The following is a 19,269-nucleotide window of genomic DNA, read 5'->3' as shown; positions in this document are numbered from 1 at the left end:
CACGCGCAGCAGAAAAGGGGGTGTGTACACAGCTGGCTCTCTGGTTCTGCCTCCGCCTCTTTTACGTCATGAAGAAGCGACGGCACAGGGAGTCCTTAACGTCACTCTGGGGCGCCCGGTGTTGTCTGAAAGTAATGGTGGCGTGCTGAGCCCGAGGGCCTTGGGTACTCTCATGGCCCTGCGAACACTGACCCGTGCTCTGGGCTCTCTGAGCCTGGCGCCCGTGGCGGCTGCTACCCCCGGCCGAAGCCTGTTTCCGACCGCCCAGGTAATCCAGCTTACCCGGAAATTAGTATGTTTCCGTTCGGGCCGCCGGAGAGGGGACCCCCGGGGATGGGAGGCAGGGATGCGAGTCTAGTCAGAAGTCACTCCGGCCCGCGGCCTTGGGTAAGTCAGTCTAATCCTCAGCCTTCTCCTCTATAAGTGTTACCATCTCACAGAGTCGCTGGATTCCTCAGACGAGATACTGGAGGCAAAAGTGCTTTGCAGAGAACCGGTTGTACAGGTTTCAATAATAATTGACACTTACTGGGTGCCTATCATAAGCCACGCTTAAGTAATAGAGGTGTTAAATAAGTGAACTCGTTTCAACTATTCTACAAGGTAGTTAGTTATACCTCATATTAACATTCCCATTTTTAAAAGAGATTTTATTCATTTATTTTAGAGGGGAAGGGAGGGAGAAAGAGAGGGAGAGAAACATCAATGTGTGGTTGCTTTTCACGCGCCCCTTACTGGGGATCTGGCCTGCAACCCAGGCATGTGCCCTAACTGGGAATTGAATTGACGACCCTGTGGTCAGCAGGCCGGCACTCAGTCCCCAGAGCCACACCAGCCAGGGTGAACATTCCCATTTTCATATGAGAAAACTGATGAGTAATCCAAGGCCATTCACCAACTATTTGAGCCAGGCGGTCTGGCTTCAAGGCCTGAACTCTTGACCATTATAAACATTAAGGATGCTGACCTTAGAGAATACAGGGCAAGATACCAAGAATAGGAGCCTAAGGTGAAGGTCACAAGGTCCCTAGTGGGTGATTCGTGAATCACAGAAAAGAGTTGTTAAAGTCTTGCTCTAGACTTCTCAAGCTGATGATAGAGTTTGGCAGATGCACACTTAAAATTAAAAACCCATTCTGTGAAATCCTGGGATTATAGCAGGGAACAAGACAGAAATGATCCCTTCCCTCTATTTGTATCTGAAAAACTCCCCAAAATATAATGCAGATTGGCAAAAGGCATTGGCGCTGATGGTGGTATATGGATGTGTGGAAGCTACCAGCTCTGGAAAAGGGAGTAGTTTGGGGAAGGAAAAGCTTCTCCTTCCTGGAGGTGGAGAATAGAGCCAGATTTAGTAGAGCATCAAGAGAAGAACATTCCATTACAGAATAGAAATACTTAAGAGGTGAAAGGATCGAATGAGAAGAGGTAATCGACACACACCTGGATAAACAGTGCACACTGGTATTTGTACAAGCTGTGAAGGGTAAAGTTTTTGGACTGCTAGTCTGGGACACTTCCAGGAAGAAGTGGGCTACACGCTAAACTTGGTCTCTGCCCTCTCCCTTGGTTCCGTGATGCTTCTTTTTCAATTAGCTTTGAAGTATAAGAGATTTCTGTTTATCTCCAGGTGACAAACAATGGCCTTCTCCAGCGTCCCTCTGCCTTGTTGCTACCTTGCCGCCCAATCCTTACCTCTGAGGCCCTTGGTGCCAAATCTGTGTCCTGGAAGAGTCATACCAAATACACCATTAAACCACTGAAGATGAGGAAGACTGGGGGCCGAGACCACACAGGTGGGAGCAAGGGCAAGAGGATTTAAGCAGTAAGGAGAAAAAACATGGTAGGACCCTGGTTCTGTATATTGATACAGGCAGAGGAATGTAATTAAAACATTTATTGGACTCCTACATATAGTATGTGATTAAGAATGAGCGAATAGAATACAAAGCAATAGACAAGTGGTCTGTGTTCCTAAAAACAATCTAGATAATTGAAGAAAACTAGACATACACAACAAGTTTCATGGCATTCTTCTTCACACCCTTCAAACACTGACAGCAGTTAACCTGAAACCTATAAAATTGTATTAACCAGTGTCATCCCAATCAATTTAAGGAAAAAGAAAAAAAATTGTAACAGTTGAAATCAAGCACTGTTTACATGGCCCTCAGTAAACTTACTGAACTGAGTAATTTGTAAGAATTTATCTGGAGGTTTTAAACAATTGTAATAATATAATTATGTTTTTACCAAGGTATGTGTGTGTTTCCCCATCCCCATTTACCCCATTGTGCTCTGAAAATTTTTTATCATTTTCTGCTTGGGTCACAATTCTGGGAACCACTGTTCCCTGCCAAAGACAGGCCTGTTCCTCTGACCTGGCTTATGCCCCCTCACTGCCCTGACCACAGGCCGAATCAAAGTGCATGGTATTGGCGGGGGCCACAAGCAACGTTACCGCATGATTGACTTTCTTCGGTTCCGGCCGGAGCAGGAAGCCAAGCCAGGACCCTTTGAGGAGAAGGTCATCCTTGTCCGCTATGATCCCTGTAGGCAAGTTTGCAATGTGGGGTGATGATGGCATGACTGAATGACTACTCTGTGGCTTTTCAGAAGATGTGGGGTTGCCTAGATGGTCTGTTCACCTGTCACTCACCCTGAACAGGTCAGCAGACATAGCTCTGGTTGCTGGGGGCAGCCGGAAACGCTGGATCATTGCTACAGAAAACATGCAGGTTGGAGATATAATCCTGAACTCTGACCACATAGGCCGAATGGCAGGTGAGAAATGGTCACTGAATGTGTGTGGGATGGGAGGCTGCAAGTGCTCTGGTGCTGATGAAATTCTCTCTTAGTTGCTCCTCGGGAAGGGGATGCACATCCTCTTGGGGCCTTGCCCATTGGGACCCTGATCAACAACGTGGAGAGTGAACCAGGCCGGGGGGCCCAGTATATCCGAGCTGCAGGTACGAAGGAAGGATCTGGTTGGGGTCTTATTATTTGGAAGGCCAGGGGGTAACCAAGGTCACAATTCTGTGAGGCCATGGGCCCACATCTGGTCCACTGGCAGAGGAAAAGAAGAAAAAAACGAAAATGAGAATGAAGAGGTGCTTGTGTTTTTACCTAAAACATGGCATGTGTATTGCTTCAGTGTATATGCTCCTAAAGGGCAGGGCTGCCCTTTGTGGAGCGTGGCCAAGCTGCTTCTCCCTCCCCAGGGACATGCGGGGTGCTGCTTCGGAAGGTGAATGGGACAGCCATCATCCAGCTGCCCTCTAAGAGGCAGATGCAGGTGTGTCGGGGGGTATGAGTGGGAGGGATTAACAAGGGAGGGATTTTTAGAATGTACCTTTCCTGGCCCACATAGCTCCCAGATGTTTTATGTTAGGAACTAGCCCAAGCTCGGTCTGACCTTTTCTGCTGCGTGAAGTGACTGGGAATGCTTAGTCAGGCTGTCACCATAATGGGATAGAAAACTGTCTTTTGTTTTCAATTTCTATAGGACCTGCTCTTGGGCTCACTTGTGTCCTGCTTTCCCACGTCCTTTCCCTTCTCACTGAGCATCAGGACCTTCCCAAGAGTCCTGCCCTCGACATTAGCAGGCTTTTCCCCCACATGGTGCATTCTCTTCCATCTGCTTTCTCTGTCAGGTGCTGGAAACGTGCATAGCAACAGTAGGTCGCGTATCCAATGTTGATCACAACAAACGGGTCATTGGCAAGGCCGGCCGGAACCGCTGGCTGGGCAAGAGGCCTTCCAGTGGGCTGTGGCACCGCAAGGGGGGCTGGGCTGGCCGAAAGATTCGGCCGCTGCCCCCAATGAAGAGTTATGTGAAGTTGCCCTCAGCTGCTGCCCAAAGCTGATAACCCCTGGACTATAATAAAATGACTTGATTTGTATCTGTTACTGTTGTTTTGGAAGGGGAGATGGTAAATACTGGACCTGGGGAAAAGAATGGAGCGAACAAATGTGTGGGGAGGAGAAAGGGAAGGATGATATGAGGCAAAGACTGCGGCTGCAACCTCGTTTCCGTTCCTTCACAGGTAATGGAGGAGGGGGTGATAAATGACCTACAGGGCATTACATAGCTCTGACTTGGGGAAACGGAGAAGGCACTTCCGGTGGCAGGAGGGAGGAGGGAAAGGAAGAGGATAGGGTGGAGAGGAGGAGGTGGAGCCTCGCCGTAGCCAAAGTGGCACCCACAGCTCCGCCTCAGGGCTCCTATCTTTGCTCGGGGTGCAGCGGAATCAGCCAAGCCGCTGGACGAGTGGCACATCTCCCAAAACTGGATGGGTGGCACGAAGGGCTGGGGACCTGCCCAGCTGTAGCAGACCGGCACGCACTGGCAGTGACAGTAGCCCAGCCTCTGGGCTCTGAGTCCCTGCAAGCCACACCCCCTGCCCCAACGCCTGTCCTACGGAGGCACGCCCCCTCCCGCCTCTCTACCTTGACCCCCTGGGGGGCCCAGGCGGAGCCCAAATCTTTGCCAGCCAGCATTGCCGCCATCGTCTGCGCTGCGTCCCTAGCTCAGAGAAGGACAGGCCTCTCACCAGGACCCCAGTCGACTTCTGAGGTGGCCAGAGCCCCACCGCGGGCCCCTGCTCCTACCCTGGGTTTTCCTCCCCCGATGAGCCCACCGAGCTTTCCCCACACCCGACCTCGCGTCCCCCTGTTCCATTGTGCTTCGGGATTCTCCTTTATCCTGCCTCCGTCCACCCACCCCCACCTGGTCGCGCGGCCACCCACCCCCACCTGGTCGCGCGTCCCCCCAACCCTCCTTTGGCTTCTTGGGTTTGTGACCCTCGTCCACCAAGCCTGCAGCCCCTCACCTACCGGGTCTCCTGCGCACTTTGCCCGGGGCCTTGTGTTGCCCTCACTGGCCTTTTTGCTCCTGCGCCTCCAGTCACAGGCGCCTGCAGCCCACCAGCCTCTCCTCCCAATCCGTGGCGCCATGCGCCCTACCCAACCACTAGTTCTCTGGGTCTCCTTCCTCTGCGACTCACCCTCCTGTGGTTCACGCATCGGAGCTTACCATACACACTTGTGTCATTCCTCAGCGTCCCGCCGCCCAACACATCCCGCTCTGGGCTGCCCCCACCTGTCCCAGGGCCTCGGGATTCCCTTGTATCTCTGAGACTGCCCAGCCCCCACTGTCCCCTTGCCACTGCTCCAAACCAATCCACTCTAGACTGCAGGGCCTTAGACCCTCCTTTTAGCCCCCAAATTGTGTATTCTCTCACAACAAACACCCCAGTGTTCTGCTTGGATCTGGACCCACCCAGCATGCAGCAGGCAACTCCTGGGCCCTGCTTTACCCCTACCCAGCCCAGCAGCTGGTGCCACATTTGCTTCCCCTCTCATGGTGGTCCTTGATTTTCTGACCTCCCCTCTCATTTTCGCTTGCCTGTTCTCTTTTCCCTGTTTGCCTCAGGTGCCAGGATGGTGGGGGAACTCCGCTACAGGGAATTCAGAGTGCCCCTGGGGCCCAGCTTGCATGCCTATCCTGATGAACTGATCCGCCAGCGAGTGGGCCACGATGGGCATCCTGAATACCAGATCCGCTGGCTTATCCTCAGACGTGGGGAGGATGGGGAAGGAGGCCAAGTGGACTGCAAGGCTGATCACATCCTGCTATGGATGTCCAATGATGAGATCTATGCCAACTGCCACAAGATGCTGGGCGAGGATGGCCAAGTTATTGGGCCTTCCCAGGAGACTGCAGGGGAGGCTGGGGCTCTGGACAAATCTGTGCTGGGGGAGATGGAAACGGATGTGAAGTCCCTAATTCAGAGGGCCCTTCGACAGCTGGAGGAATGTGTGGGCACCATCCCGCCTGCTCCTCTGCTTCACACTGTCCATGTGCTCAGCGCCTATGCCAGCATTGAGCCCCTCACTGGGGTCTTCAAAGACCCAAGGGTCCTGGACTTGCTCATGCACATGTTGAGTAGTCCTGATTATCAGATTCGCTGGAGCGCAGGCCGGATGATACAAGCCCTGGCCTCTCATGATGCTGGTGAGGAGTAGTGTGCGGAGGAGGGGAGAGCAGGAGAGGGGCTGGGTCACCTTCGGGCTTCACAGGACACTGTAGCAGGAGTGTGATCTTATCAGTACACAAGTGGTCTGTTGCTCTTCTCTCAGAATGGGAAGAAAAGGAGGTGGGGGGTAGGTATGGGCACGTCTGCAGCAAGAGGAAAGACTGAGTGTCCAAAAACCTATTAATTGGCTTTCTGTGGAAGTTTTGTCTTTTGAAGCAAATCAGCAAACCACGTCATTCCTAGTGTGTGGTGGAAAAAGGATTGGACTGAGGGAGTAGGGGGGCCTAGGAGAGATGCCTGGGAAGGGTGAGGTTAGGGAGCAGTTACTGACTGGGGTGTGGGTTACAGGGACCCGGACCCAGATCCTTCTGTCACTGAGCCAGCAAGAGGCCATTGAGAAACTCCTGGATTTTGACAGCCGCTGTGCTCTGCTGGCTCTGTTTGCACAGGCCACACTCTCTGAACACCCCATGTCCTTCGAGGGCATTCAGCTGCCACAGGTATTCTGTCGGGGGCATTGGTGGTGAAGCTAGGGAAATCTAGGGGCCAGGCCTTTACAATTCTCCGTAGAGGATGGTGTAGGGAGGGGTGCTAAAGGTTGGACAAAGCGGATGTAGGCCAAAGGTTGTGTCCTACAGGTCCCAGGAAGGCTGCTCTTCTCCCTGGTGAAGCACTATTTGCATGTTACCTCCCTCCTGGATCAACTGAATGACAGTGCTGCAGAACCAGGAGGCCAGAACAGCTCTGCACCTGAGGAATTGAGTGGGGAGAGGGGTCGCCTGGAGCTGGAATTCAGCATGGCCATGGGCACCCTGATCTCAGAGCTGATGCAGGTCATGCGCTGGGACTGGGCCTCAAGCAGACAGGGGCCCTCGGCGCGGTCCTCCAGTTCCATCTTCCAGCCCCCGCTAGCAGTTGCAGGCCTCGGGCTGCCACCCACCCAGGCCCAGGCCTCCCTCAGGAGGTCAAGGCGGTTTCGTCCTCGCTCTGAGTTCGCAAGTGGCAATACCTATGCCTTGTATGTGCGGGATACACTGCAGCCAGGGATGCGGGTGCGGATGCTGGATGATTACGAGGAGATCAGTGCTGGGGACGAGGGCGAGTTCCGGCAGAGCAACAGTGGCGTGCCCCCTGTGCAGGTGAGCCGGTGCATGGTGGTGGGACACTGCTGGGGATCTGTTTGGGTGACACATAGCTGGGGCTTCCATGCAGCGGGCTCTGGGAGGTCACCCAAAGAGAAAACCCCAAGGGAATTGAAATGGTCAAAGGGGGGTCAGCAACTGAAAAGGGGGGCATTTGAAAGGGTGAGAAAATCTGTTTCGGAGTCTGTGAGGTCAGAAAGATTCCCAGGAAGGAACGGATACAGCAAGGCTCTCCCCAAGGCCAGGGCCGGGGAGGCAGGGTGGTTGGTGCCAGGAGGAAGCGTAGGGGTATAAGCCATCAGGGACGGGTGAGAAGATGAGGCAAAGCATGGTCGTGTTCTCCTTGTGCCAGTGTTTTGCTGTCTGTCGGTTTTTACAAACTGGACGAGGGTCACCTGAGGGCTGTATGTCCTCACCACTGGTCCATAGCCAGTCATTAAGTGAGCTCTCTATTCCCCTTCCCTCTCTCTTTTCCCCCATGTCTTCCAGGTGCTGTGGGGATCGACAGGCCGCACCTATTGGGTCCACTGGCATATGCTGGAGATTCTGGGTTTTGAGGAAGACATTGAGAACGTGGTTGAGGCTGATGAGTACCAGGGAGCCGTGGTCAGTGGAGCCCAGGGTGTAGGTGAGCCCGGAGAGGAAGCTGGAGGAAGCTTTAAGCACAGGTGCAGCCATCTGGCTGGGTGGGAGTGACGTTGCTGTGCCCTGCGACCCATTTCCACAGCCCTGCCCTCCTGGCGGTGGAAGCCCATGGCAGAGCCCTACGCCATGCCCTACGTGCTGCCTGAGGATAAGGACGCTGAAGAGAATGAGCACCTGACCCAGGCTGAGTGGTGGGAGCTTCTCTTCTTCATCAAGAAGCTGGACAGACCTGCCCATCAGGAGGTTCTCCAGATCTTCCAGGAGAACCTGGATGGGGAGGTAGAGCCGGCCCAGAGACAGAGAAGTTTGGAGGTCTCCACTGCAAGGGTTGCCCTGTGACAAAGCATTCGGGAGGCTCAGGATGGGTGGGCAGATTGACAGTGTGAGGGGCTGCAGGGGAGGGATCTAAAATGTTCAGGGATGTTGGCGAGCTGTTTGGGAGGAGCCAGCTGCCAGCCGTGAGAGCTTCGGGGTGGGAAAGGCATATGCAGAGATCCCCGCCCCTACCAAGTGGCCCTGGAGCCTCTCTGCTGGCAGGGATGCCTGCAGTGAGAGCTTCTCCCCGATGACAGATTCTGGATGACGAGATGCTGGCTGAGCTGGCCGTGCCCGTGGAGTTGGCTCAGGACCTGCTGCTAGCTCTGCCACAGCGACTCGATGACAGCACTCTCAGGGACCTGCTTAACTGCCGTGTCTACAGGAAATATGCGCCGGAGGCCCTGGCAGGGCAGCCAGCTTACGGGTCCCTGCTGGAAGCCCAGGCCCAGCCTCGGGAATCAGCCGACACGGCCAGAGTGAAAGGTGGGGCACCAAACAGAAACAGCAGCTCTGCAGAGTGGCCTCCGGGAGGGCATGAGCGGAGGAGCGAGGGCTGTGCTGGGTTTTGTGCAGTCCCGTTTGGAAGAGATGGCACCTCAGGGAGAAACCAAAACTTAGAGATGAGCAATGAATGAGAAAAGCAGACATTGTGCTCCTTCCAAAGAATGAAGGAGAATGTAATGTTTAAAGCCTTAAAAAGCCCACCACCCCCTCATTAATTTTTTCCATTGTAGAGGAAAACAAATTATTGCTTGTTTTTAGATACAGGGAAAATGCTGTTTTTCTGTAGTCAGGAAGCTCCTTTGCAAGTTTAAGCACTCACGATATAAAATTTGTCACGAAGTTGTCTTATAAGTACATAATAAGATACAATGAGATCCCAAAAACTACCTTTTAGGGGTACAGAACAAATCAAAACCATTTTTAGGAGAAATTAGGAACAAGATTGAGAGTTATGAACCTGTCCTCTGATTCTCACGTCACTAAGTGGCCAACCCTGAGACTTCCCCATCCTGTAGCAGAAGAGCCCCTGACGCAGTGCCCCAGCAGTCCCCTGCAACATCTGGTGGAGGGCCACGGGCCAGCTGGGCAAATTGTCCTGGACCTGGAGCAAGCCCTCAGCTCACAGGGGACCCAGGAGAGTGAGGTCAAGTCACTGCTGCTGCCGCTGCAGCGGCAGCCCCAGCCCTTCCTTGTGCTGATGCGGAGCCTCAACTCTCCAGTGGCCGACAAGACCCTGCACCTAGCCGTTCTGAGGTGAGGGGGCGGTGAGAGGCGGGGCGGGCGAAAGGGTCTCCAGGGCTCGCTGCACATCTCTCCTTCCACCGCTGTACCCCAGAATCCTGACGCGGTTGGCAGACTTCCCTGAAGCACTGCTGCTTCCCTGGCACGAGGCCCTGGATGCCTGCGTGGCCTGCCTGCAGTCCCCCAACACTGACCGAGAGGTACCCCCGCCCTGCTCCGGGGAGGCGCTGAAGGCAGAGGATGAAGGGCAGCCTCTGCTGAGGCAGGCCTGCTGGGTGGGGCTCCGGAGGGCACAGTGGAGCCTTTGTGCTCTTGGTGTGGGTTTTGTTTTTAAAATTGAATTTTATTTTTTAAAGACTTTATGTATTTATTTTCAGAGAGGGGAAGAGACATCAGTGTGTGGTTACCTCTTGTACACCCTCCCACTGGGGACCCAGCCCACAGCCCTGGCACATGCCCTGACTGGGAATCAAACCTGCAACCCCTTGGTTCGTAGGCCGGCACTCACTCCACTGAGCCACACCAGCCAGGGCTGAAGTTTATTTCTTTAAATGGGTACTACATTCACACAGTTCCCAAATCAAAGTGATATAACAAGGTGTACACTGAGAATTTTCACCCCCACCTGAATTCCTGTTTTCCCCATACCCCCCAAATGCCCCTTAGTGGTAACCACTTGTATTAATTTATATATCCTTATGTGTTTCCTATGTAAATATAAACAAACCCAAATATATGATCCCCCCCAAATGTATGATCTTATTTGCCATCTCCTTTTTTACACAAAAGGTTATATTCATATTGCATCAAGAGCCTCAGTGGCTCCCATTTGGCTGAACCTATGGGTGTGGAAGGGGGTGAAGGAGGCAAAGGGGACCAGCATATCCCATAGTCCCCTGCCACAGTGGCATCCTGGGCATGGAAGACTTGAGAAGGGGTCAGAGGACTAGGGTTCTGGTGACAGTGGGTATCTGCAGTATCCACCTTTGGCCGTTACCCAGATTTTAGTTCCCAAGGCGTGCACACACACCTCTGGCCCCTCTCAGCCGCCTTCCTGCCGACAGGTGTCTGCTTAGTGCCTGCGGATCTGAAGATGCAGCCCCACAGCTGGGCCTGAAAAGAAACAAGCCAGGATGCACTCTGCACCTCTCACAAACAATCAGTAGTTAGGGACCCTAGCCGGCAGGGCATCTCCTAGCTTTTCCATCGCAGTTGTCTTTGGTTCCTCACTCCACTCAGCCCTCATGTCCCCTCTATCCCTGTCTTTTTCTTTCCTCATCTGACTAGTTCACTGCAGTAGCCCCAGCATCCAGTACACAGTTGGTGTAAGTAAACATTGCTGCAGCTGCACGTGTGGCCTGTGCCTTACCCCTGTAGTCACCTCCCCTGCCCCCATCCTAGGTGCTCCAGGAACTGACTTTCTTCCTGCACCACCTGGCCTTGGTGAGCAGGGACTATGCCGTGGTGCTGAATCAGCTGGGAGCCCAAGATGCCATCTCCAAGGCCCTGGAAAGGCACCTGGGAAAGCTGGATCTGGCTCAGGAGCTGCGGGACATGGTGTTCAAGTGTGAGAAGCATGCCCACCTCTACTGGAAACTCACCACCAACATCCTGGGAGGCTGTATCCAGGTCAGGAGGAAGGACAGGGAAGCTCGTGGATGCATAGGTGGGTGAGAATAGAAACCCGAGCACTGGAGGGGCAGGGGACAGTGTTTCTGAAGTGGGGGCAGACAGGTGAGTCTAATAAACCTGGGGGTGTTTGTTCTCTGCACCTCTGCCCCACCTGGACCTGTTCTGCCGGGGTTATGGAGGAGTCCCATTGCTGCTGAGTCTTTCTCCATTAGTATTTCTGTGTTTCTCCACGTTCCTCCTTCCTCCCTGTGTCCCTTCTCTCTGGTGTTCCGGCTGCAGATGGTGTTGGGTCAGATTGAAGACCACAGACGAACCCACCGACCCATCAACATCCCCTTCTTTGACGTGTTCCTCAGATATCTGTACCAGGGTTTGTGCCTGTCCCCACATTCCACTGTGTCCCCATCCCTGCATCTGTTCTCCCTCCACTTGTACCAGGCTGTGACTGCCACCCCTTCCCACTGTCCTCAGGCTCCAGTGTGGAGGTGAAGGAGGACAAGTGCTGGGAGAAGGTGGAGGTGTCCTCCAACCCGCACCGGGCCAGCAAGCTCACAGACCGCAACCCCAAGACCTACTGGGAGTCCAACGGCAGCACCGGCTCCCACCACATCACCTTGCACATGCAGCAGGGCGTCCTCATCAGGTAACGTGCTGCATGCACATGCTTGGCCCCACCTATACTTTCTCACAATTTCTATGATTATTCGGGGGGAAGCACCACCCCCGTGAATATGATCAAAGGGTCCCCTTGGCTCTGTCTTCAAGGACATGACCGGTCCAGTTTCAACTGGTTCCTTTTCCCTGCTCCCAGGCAGCTGACTCTGCTGGTGGCCAGTGAGGACTCGAGCTACATGCCGGCCAGGGTGGTGGTGTTCGGGGGCGACGGCACCAGCTCTCCTAACACAGAACTCAACTTGGTAGGGGCCCCTGTGCCATTAGACCACCCCTGACAGGACCAGCTCTCCTGCCTGCACTTGTACATTCCTCCCTGTCTGGCGCCCTATAGAAAGCAGTTCTTTATCCCTGTGCCTTTGGGATGTCATCAGGCCCTGAATAGTGAGAGTGGCATTAGCACCCTTTCATCAGGATGCTGCACAGCCAGGGCTGGGGAAGGGAGGGACACAGCAAGGGGACGGGAACCAACTTGTGCTTTCAGCACTCTCATCCACACATGTGGAGGCATAAACCCTCTCTGCCCCCCGCCAGGTCAACGTGATGCCCTCCGCCAGCCGGGTAATCCTCCTGGAGAACATGAACCGCTTCTGGCCCGTCATCCAGATTCGCATAAAGCGCTGCCAGCAGGTAGGGCAGGCTGTGATGGGTGGCTCCGGGCACGGGGCTCTGTGCCCCACAGCTGTCATAGATCGTGGTCCAGAGCCCTGGCCTGGGTCGTGGGCAGCTCCAGGGGCGAGGCACGAGGGTATGGCTGACTCCAGCCCATTCTGAGGAGAGTGTGGACCGGGTGAAAACAGATGTGTGCACCTTGCAGGGCGGTATTGACACCCGCATTAGAGGGTTGGAGGTCCTGGGCCCCAAGCCCACATTCTGGCCAGTGTTTCGGGAGCAGCTGTGTCGTCACACACGCCTCTTCTACATGGTTCGGGCACAGGCCTGGAGCCAGGACATAGTGGAAGACCGCAGGAACCTCCTGCACCTGAGTTCCAGGTGAGTGTGTGCCTGTGTGTGTAAAGGGTGAGAGTATCACAGATGGCTGCTGGGTGGGTTCTGCGGAGGGCATAAGATAGAGTGCTAACACGCTTGTGGAGGGTCTGGAATGCTCTGCAGTTTGGGGAGGGGAGGAAACAATAAAGAGAAGAGGTTTCGCTGTCGGGCTGCGAGTGGGGTGAGCCAGTTAATGTGTAGGGAGTTGTCTAGTGCTGAGTGGGGATTTAGTCTGGTTGCTGGGGGTGACCTGGCAATCTTAGTCTGGGTGGTCACTGGGTCACTTAGGCCTGGAATCTCTGATACCTTCCTCCTCCATCATCATCTCCAGACTCAATGGGGCTCTGCGCCACGAGCAGAATTTTGCCGATCGCTTCCTCCCTGACGATGAAGCCGCCCGAGCACTGGGCAAGACCTGCTGGGAAGCCCTGGTCAGCCCCCTGGTGCAGAACATCACCTGCCCTGGTAAGCATCCCGACCCCTCTTTACCATCTGTCGTTTACCCACTAGACGGGCCTCTTCTTGCTCTGCCCTATAGCCACCTGGGTAATGCTCTTGGCCCTTTTAGGATGCTCATGTTTGTTTGGAGCCCCAGTGCCCCCTTCTCATAGCCCAGGGGCCACCTCCTTTTCCTGTATCAGTCTGTCTAGTTGCTCTTTCTCCACGCTCCAGTCCTGCCAGCCTCCCTGTCTCCCTGGAGATGTGCTCTGCCTTGGCTTGTTTTCCCTGCCTTCTAGATGAGAATGGCATCAGCCCCCTGGGCTGGCTGCTGGACCACTACCTGGAGTGCCGGGAGGCTGCTCACAACCCCCAGAGCCGTGCGGCAGCTTTCTCCTCAAGGGTGCGTCGCCTCACCCACCTGCTGGTGCACGTAGAGCCCTGTGAGGCGCCTGCTGTGGTGGGGGCCGCTCCTCAGCCCAGTGAGTACCGGGGGATTCGGGCAGGAGCTCAGGTAGGTGTATGGCCGTGTGGCCTCAATCACATACTACAGCTTCTGCTCCTCCTCACCCTGCTCCTCCCTATGTGCTCAGCCTGTTCGCCTTCCAGCTGTTTGTCACTCCCACCCAGGAACACCATTTGGGATGGCAACATGTCAGGAAAGGCCCCAGGGCTCACCCTTGAAACGGGACCAAGGAGCTGAGGGGCTGCCCCCATCTTGCCTCTGCCCCTCCCTCTGTCTCCACAGAGGGCAGAAACAGAAGCCACGACTGGAGCTCCCTGGCTACCCAGGGGCTTCCCAGCGGCATCCTGAAAAACCTGACCCGCTGTTGGCAGGCTGTGGTAGAGGAGCAGGTGGGCAGGGGCCAGTGCAGGGAGGGAGGGTGGAACTGTAATGGTGGCATGTTGGGTCGCCTCCTCACGCCGCTGCCCCTCGTCCCCCAGGTGAACACTTTTCTGACCTCACACTGGCAGGATGATGACTTTGTGCCGCGCTACTGCGAACACTTTAATAAGCTGCAGAAGTCAAGCTCTGAGCTGTTCGGGCCACGGGCGGCCTTCTTGCTGGCGCTGCAGAACGGCTGTGCTGGGGCCTTGCTGAAGCTCCCTTTTCTCAAAGCCGCCCACGTGAGCCTCCCAGCCTCACTTCTGCCCTGGGCCTCCTCCCACGGGCTGTCCACTCCCACCTCCTCAAGGGGCCCAGCTTTCCGTTCCCATTCAACAAGCAACGTGTATCAGCATGTGACCCCGTTACCTAAAGTTCAGAGAAAAAAATCATTACCCACAGTGTGTAGTCCTACTATATCTTGATATACTTTCTCCTGTTTGAATGCATGATTTAACAGTTTACTCAAGAGGAGCTAAAATGCTCTCTCCTGTTTTTCTTGATCATTACATTAAAAGCCTTTTCCAGTGTTGCTATTCACCCTCATTTTTTATTTGTGCATAAATTCCATCTAATGGATGTACTATAATTTACTTACCCATTGCCATCATCCCATAAATATTAAACAAGTGCTTAAAATGTGTCAGACACTGTGATAAGAGCTGAAGGTAGATGAAGTCTCTTCCTTCAAAAGTTTACTGTCTTCTAGGGAAGACACAGAGTTAAGCAAATGATAAATAGATGAAAATGTGACAGGTTCCCTGGTGCGCAGAGACCGGTGCGGCGGGAGCGGGAGCAGCGGCTGCCTGGTTGCTCCCAGTGGTTCTGGTGGTTCTGTTTCTGACCCGGTGGTTCAGTAACGCCACAGCCTGCCCATCTTTGTGCGCGTAACTTATTTCCTCATATTATCGTTACTAGTTTGACTTTTAAACATGCTCAATATGAAAAAACACCTCACAATTCTTAACGTTGATTTGCACAATTGCTAATGACTTTATAAGAGTTTTATGAAAGTGTTGACCAGTTTATGAAGCTTTGAGCCATTCCTATCTGCTGTGTCTGACCTGTCTCCTTGCTCCCACCTGCCACCTCTACTTGCCAGTTCATGGTTTTCCTGTGTTCTTCCCACTGCCCAGGTGAGTGAGCAGTTTGCCCGGCACATTGACCAGCGGATCCAGGGCAGCCGGATTGGTGGGGCCCGGGGGATGGAGATGTTGGCGCAGTTGCAGCGGTGCCTGGAAACTGTGCTGATTTTCTCCAGCCTGGAGATGGCCACCACATTTGAGTATTACTACCAGTGAGTGTGGACCTAGTGAGTGAGAGCTGTGGGGAGGCAGGACGACAGGGTCAGGTCCAGCTCTCGGGGCCTGGAAGTCTAGGGTCCAGGCAGGCTGGAGGCCAGGAGCGGGAGGCTGGGCCATGCCGAGAGCCCGCACTGAGGCCGGGCCTGGGCTGTGTGTGCTGCAGGCACTACATGGCGGACCGTCTCCTGAGCCTGGGCTCCAGCTGGCTGGAGGGGGCCGTGCTGGGGCAGATCGGCCCCTGCTTCCCCAGCCGCCTCCCCCAACAGATGCTGCAGAGCCTGAGCACCTCCGAGGAGCTGCAGCGCCAGTTCCACATCTATCAGCTCCAGCGGCTTGATCAGGAACTCCTGAAGCTAGAGGACACAGAGAAGGAAATACAGGTGGGTGCCAGGGAGGTAAGGATTAGCAAATGGCAGCTAGGAAAGAGGAGCGACACGGAGCAGACCAGGGGAGGCCCGCTGGCTTTTGGGAACCCTGTGTTTCTTCCCTTCAGGTGGGCCGTGAGGCTGGTGGCAAGGAACACAACAGAGAGTGTAAAGAGGAAGCCGAGGAAGCTGGAGCAGCAGCGGCCACAGATGTGGCAGAAGAGGAGGAGGAGAGTGAGGACCTCTACCATGAAGGGGCAATGCCAGAAGTGTCTGTGCTAGTCTTGTCACCACGCTGCTGGCCCATAGCCTCCATCTGCCACACACTGAACCCCAGAACCTGCCTGCCCTCCTACCTGAGGGGCACTTTGAACCGATACTCCAACTTCTATGACAAGAGTAAGGAGGGAGACAGAGGGAACTGGGGCCTGGGAAAAGGTTGGGATACTGGGGAAGAACCTGGGGTTGGGAGCTTTAATGGGGTGGATTTGAGAAGGAAGAGCAGGAGGTTGGGTTTGGCGTGGGAGTGGGGTTATCATGCACCAGGTCCCCAGAGCATTGCCTTTTCCTGTCAGTATTGTCAGGACTGTCTTTGTGGGTGGTGAGGAGGATGGAGGCAGGAGGCACCTGAGGCCACCAGAAAGGGCCCTCTCTTCCTCAGTGGTAGGTGTCTGACCCCTGGTCAGTCACAGTAACCTAAGCTCCCCACTTGGGGCTGATCCTGGGCCGGGCAGTGGCAAAGGAGGGGGAAGAGAATCAGACCTGCCCTCAGGGAGTCCCGGACATTGGCTTCTCTCTCAGGGATATACCAGTTAATGGGAGCCCCTGTCCTTCCTTCCTTCATGGTTTTGTCTCCCTAAAAAAATGGTGAACTCACCCTGGCTGGTGTAGCTCAGTGGACTGATTGTGGGCCTGCAAACCAAAGGGTCGCTAGGCCCTTTGATTCCCAGTCAGGGCATGTGGCCTGGGTTGCAGGCCAGGTCCCCAGTAGGGGGCGCACAAGAAGCAACCACTCATTGATGTTTCTCTCCCTTTGTTTCTCCCTCCCTTCCCTGCTCTCTAAAAATAATAATTTTTTTTTAAAGTGAGGAACTCCTGAGAGGCCCTAATCAGCCTGCCCGGTACAGGGCTGTGCACACAGCAGGCTCCCCGATGCCTAAGGCTCCCATGGGAGTCAGCAGAGCAGGCTGAGCTCCGGAAGGCTCAGGCCAAGAACCACAGTGCCCACAAATGCTGGGCCACACACTCTGCAGAGACTGGCAGGGGCAAAGCTCCACCCATGGTACACCCTCACCGGCCCCAACTCCCTCCTTTCCCTGTTCTTAGTCCCTCTCCTCCTCCCTGATCCTCCTCAGGTCAGAGCTACCCTGCCGTGGAGCAGACCCCGCAGAGGCGGCTGCAGTGGACGTGGCTGGGCCGGGCCGAGCTGCAGTTCGGGGACCAGACCCTGCATGTGTCCACCGTGCAGATGTGGCTGCTGCTACATCTCAATGACCTGAAGGTGCCCCAGCTGTCTTCCTCCCTGCCTCTTACCTTTCTTCCTAAACTTGGACCCCCATCCGCCTCCCCTCTACCCTCTCCGTCTAACTTTTGGGGGAAGCCCTGAATGTTCCTTTCTGTTCTCTAAGGAAGTCTCCATAGAAAGTCTGCTGGCGCTCTCAGGGCTCTCTCCAGAGATGCTGAATCAGGCAGTTGGGCTTCTCACCTCTTCAAGAGGCCCCCTGGACCTTCACGAGCAAAAGGACGTCCCAGGAGGTTCGTACTTAGGGCAGAGGGGCTCAGCCAGGGTCAGCCTCATCATAGATACCCCACCGAGTGACCAGTGCTTGTTTCAGGTGTGCTCAGGGTTCGAGATGACAGCGAGGAGCCCAGGCCAAGGAGGGGCAGTGTGTGGCTCATCCCGCCTCAGACCTACCTGAAAGCTGAAGATGAAGATGGTCGGAACCTGGAAAAGAGACAGAACCTTCTGAATTGCCTCATTGTCCGAATCCTCAAGGCCCACGGGGACCAAGGGCTGCACATTGATCGGCTCGTCTGTCTGGTAGGTGGGGGTGGGCACTGGGTGAGGGGGGTCCACAGCAGCAGGTGAGTCTGCATTTGAAGCCTCTGGTTCACTCTGGTGCCTGTAGGCATGAAGATTGAGGTTGGTGTGTACCCGGTGTCCTTAGAACTGACTGCTCTGGCAGCTTGTGCTCGGGGTGGGAGCGAGACGTGGGGTCAGCTGGGTGTCTGACCTTTTGTTCTCCCTTCCTTCCCCATACCAGGTGCTGGAGGCTTGGCAGAAGGGCCCATGTCCTCCCAAGGGTTTGGTCAGCAGCCTGGGAAGGGGGTCTGCCTGCAGCAGTACCGATGTCCTCTCCTCCATCCTGCACCTCCTGGGCAAGGGCACAGTGAGACGCCATGATGACCGGCCCCAGATGCTGTCCTATGCAGTCCCCGTGACTGTGATGGAGCCTCACACTGAGTCCCTGAACCCGGGCTCCTCAGGCCCCAACCCACCCCTCACCTTCCACACCCTGCAGATCCGATCTCGGGGTGTGCCCTATGCCTCCTGCACCGTCACCCAGAGCTTCTCTACCTTTCGGTAGCCCTGGAGAGGGGACCAGGGCTGGGGCTTTCTACAGAAATAAAACACAGGAGTTGGAGGACATGGCCTGTGTGGTGACTGCTGGGGATCTGACAGGGGCACGGGGTGCTTTCCTGGCTAAATGGGGAGAAAAGTCCTCTGGTTCCAAAGCCAGCTTGTGCCAGCAGCCACTTGTAGGGTGAGTGTGACAGCCCGGGGAGGAAGGTGGAAGAGTCAGGTGTGACTAGCAATGCCCTCTCAGCAGGGGATGAAGTGGACAGGGATGGACCTCCCCCTTCTTGGAGTGGGTGTGGTCAGCAGTGACCAGACGGGGAGGTCTGGTCAGCCTTCACCCAGCCAGCTGGAGACTCAAGTCCATCTTGCCATATGTTGGACGACATGTAACTTGGGCATATTATCCAGCAGGGCTCCATTTTCCTTCTTTGTGGAACTGGATCGGTCACTGTGGGATTCTGACCAGCACTGGGTGTGGGAGCACTTGACGCGGTGAGGCTTTGCCAATGGCCACCACACCCAACAGTGAGTGCACCTTCCCTAGTGAGGCTGACAGGGGGACGGTGAGATAGAGGGCACTTGAAGGCACCCAGGAGCCAAATGTATGCTGTCCAGATGCTTTAGGATCTGGGTTGGAAGCGGACCTAGATGGAACTCTCCTCATTGCCCACCCGCTGGCTGTGCAGAGCAGCCCACGTCACCAAAGCCAAACCCTTCCAGCTAGGTAGGCAGGGCTGCACTGCGGATGGCTCCCCTGGCACCACCCACACTGAGGCAGGGCGGGTCAGGCTAGGGGGGCCGCGTGCCAGGAGTGGAGCTCTGCCTTTTGGCAAAGGCCATCAGGGGAGGAGGGAGGGAGTGACCCAGGCATCCTGAGTCCATGGTTCTTGCAGCCAAGAGGTGACTAGAAGAAAGCTACAGAAGAAAGGAGGAGGGTGAAAGGGTGAGTCAGGTGGTGACAGAGTTCAGAAGCCAGACAGAGAGAACTGGGTGCCACCCAGGACAGATTTGGA

General features: G+C 55.1%; 2 protein-coding genes across 4 annotated transcripts; both read left to right on the top strand.

The window, feature by feature from the left end:
- The first annotated feature begins 69 nt into the window (after positions 1–69).
- On the top strand, positions 70–3,902 carry MRPL2 (mitochondrial ribosomal protein L2). Its single transcript, XM_028509247.2, has 7 exons — positions 70–268; positions 1,631–1,796; positions 2,415–2,556; positions 2,669–2,784; positions 2,859–2,969; positions 3,222–3,295; positions 3,654–3,902. Exons 1-7 carry the CDS (start codon positions 173–175, stop codon positions 3,864–3,866), a joined length of 918 nt encoding a protein of 305 aa, XP_028365048.1. The 5' UTR covers positions 70–172; the 3' UTR covers positions 3,867–3,902.
- A 254-nt stretch (positions 3,903–4,156) lies between these two features.
- CUL7 (cullin 7) lies at positions 4,157–18,325 on the top strand. Of its 3 annotated transcripts, none has more exons than XM_036024103.1 (26): positions 4,159–4,576; positions 5,435–6,016; positions 6,387–6,538; positions 6,677–7,177; positions 7,670–7,808; positions 7,908–8,104; positions 8,398–8,626; positions 9,166–9,400; positions 9,483–9,588; positions 10,790–11,017; positions 11,300–11,390; positions 11,492–11,663; positions 11,832–11,937; positions 12,227–12,322; positions 12,510–12,685; positions 13,014–13,147; positions 13,420–13,602; positions 13,869–13,975; positions 14,066–14,248; positions 15,143–15,303; positions 15,474–15,690; positions 15,804–16,074; positions 17,031–17,176; positions 17,304–17,430; positions 17,511–17,716; positions 17,940–18,325. In XM_036024103.1, the coding sequence occupies exons 2-26, from the start codon at positions 5,443–5,445 to the stop codon at positions 18,261–18,263; spliced, it is 5,061 nt and encodes a 1,686-aa protein (XP_035879996.1). In that variant the 5' UTR covers positions 4,159–4,576; positions 5,435–5,442; the 3' UTR covers positions 18,264–18,325. The 3 variants fall into 3 exon arrangements, with proteins under 3 accessions (XP_035879997.1, XP_035879996.1, XP_028365677.1); XM_028509876.2 differs by having other exon boundaries at positions 9,163–9,400; XM_036024104.1 differs by lacking the exons at positions 17,031–17,176; positions 17,940–18,325 and having other exon boundaries at positions 4,157–4,576; positions 9,163–9,400; positions 17,511–17,669.
- The last annotated feature ends 944 nt before the right edge of the window (positions 18,326–19,269 follow it).

Source organism: Phyllostomus discolor, chromosome 4 (assembly GCF_004126475.2).
Source record: "Phyllostomus discolor isolate MPI-MPIP mPhyDis1 chromosome 4, mPhyDis1.pri.v3, whole genome shotgun sequence".
NCBI lineage: Eukaryota > Metazoa > Chordata > Mammalia > Chiroptera > Phyllostomidae > Phyllostomus > Phyllostomus discolor.
The sequence above is the reverse complement of the archived record's forward strand: the minus strand, read 5'-3'. Positions and strand labels throughout refer to the sequence as shown.

Bases quoted from the DNA above. Each gene is read 5' to 3' on its own strand.
- MRPL2 (XM_028509247.2), top strand. From the start codon at position 173: ATGGCCCTGCGAACACTGACCCGTGCTCTGGGCTCTCTGAGCCTGGCG. The intron at 1,797-2,414 runs GTGGGAGCAAGG...CCCTGACCACAG, and splicing joins TGGGGGCCGAGACCACACAG to GCCGAATCAAAGTGCATGGT. The intron at 2,970-3,221 runs GTACGAAGGAAG...CTCCCTCCCCAG, and splicing joins CCAGTATATCCGAGCTGCAG to GGACATGCGGGGTGCTGCTT.
- CUL7 (XM_028509876.2), top strand. From the start codon at position 5,443: ATGGTGGGGGAACTCCGCTACAGGGAATTCAGAGTGCCCCTGGGGCCC. The intron at 16,075-17,030 runs GTAAGGAGGGAG...GATCCTCCTCAG, and splicing joins CTCCAACTTCTATGACAAGA to GTCAGAGCTACCCTGCCGTG. The intron at 17,431-17,510 runs GTTCGTACTTAG...TGCTTGTTTCAG, and splicing joins GCAAAAGGACGTCCCAGGAG to GTGTGCTCAGGGTTCGAGAT.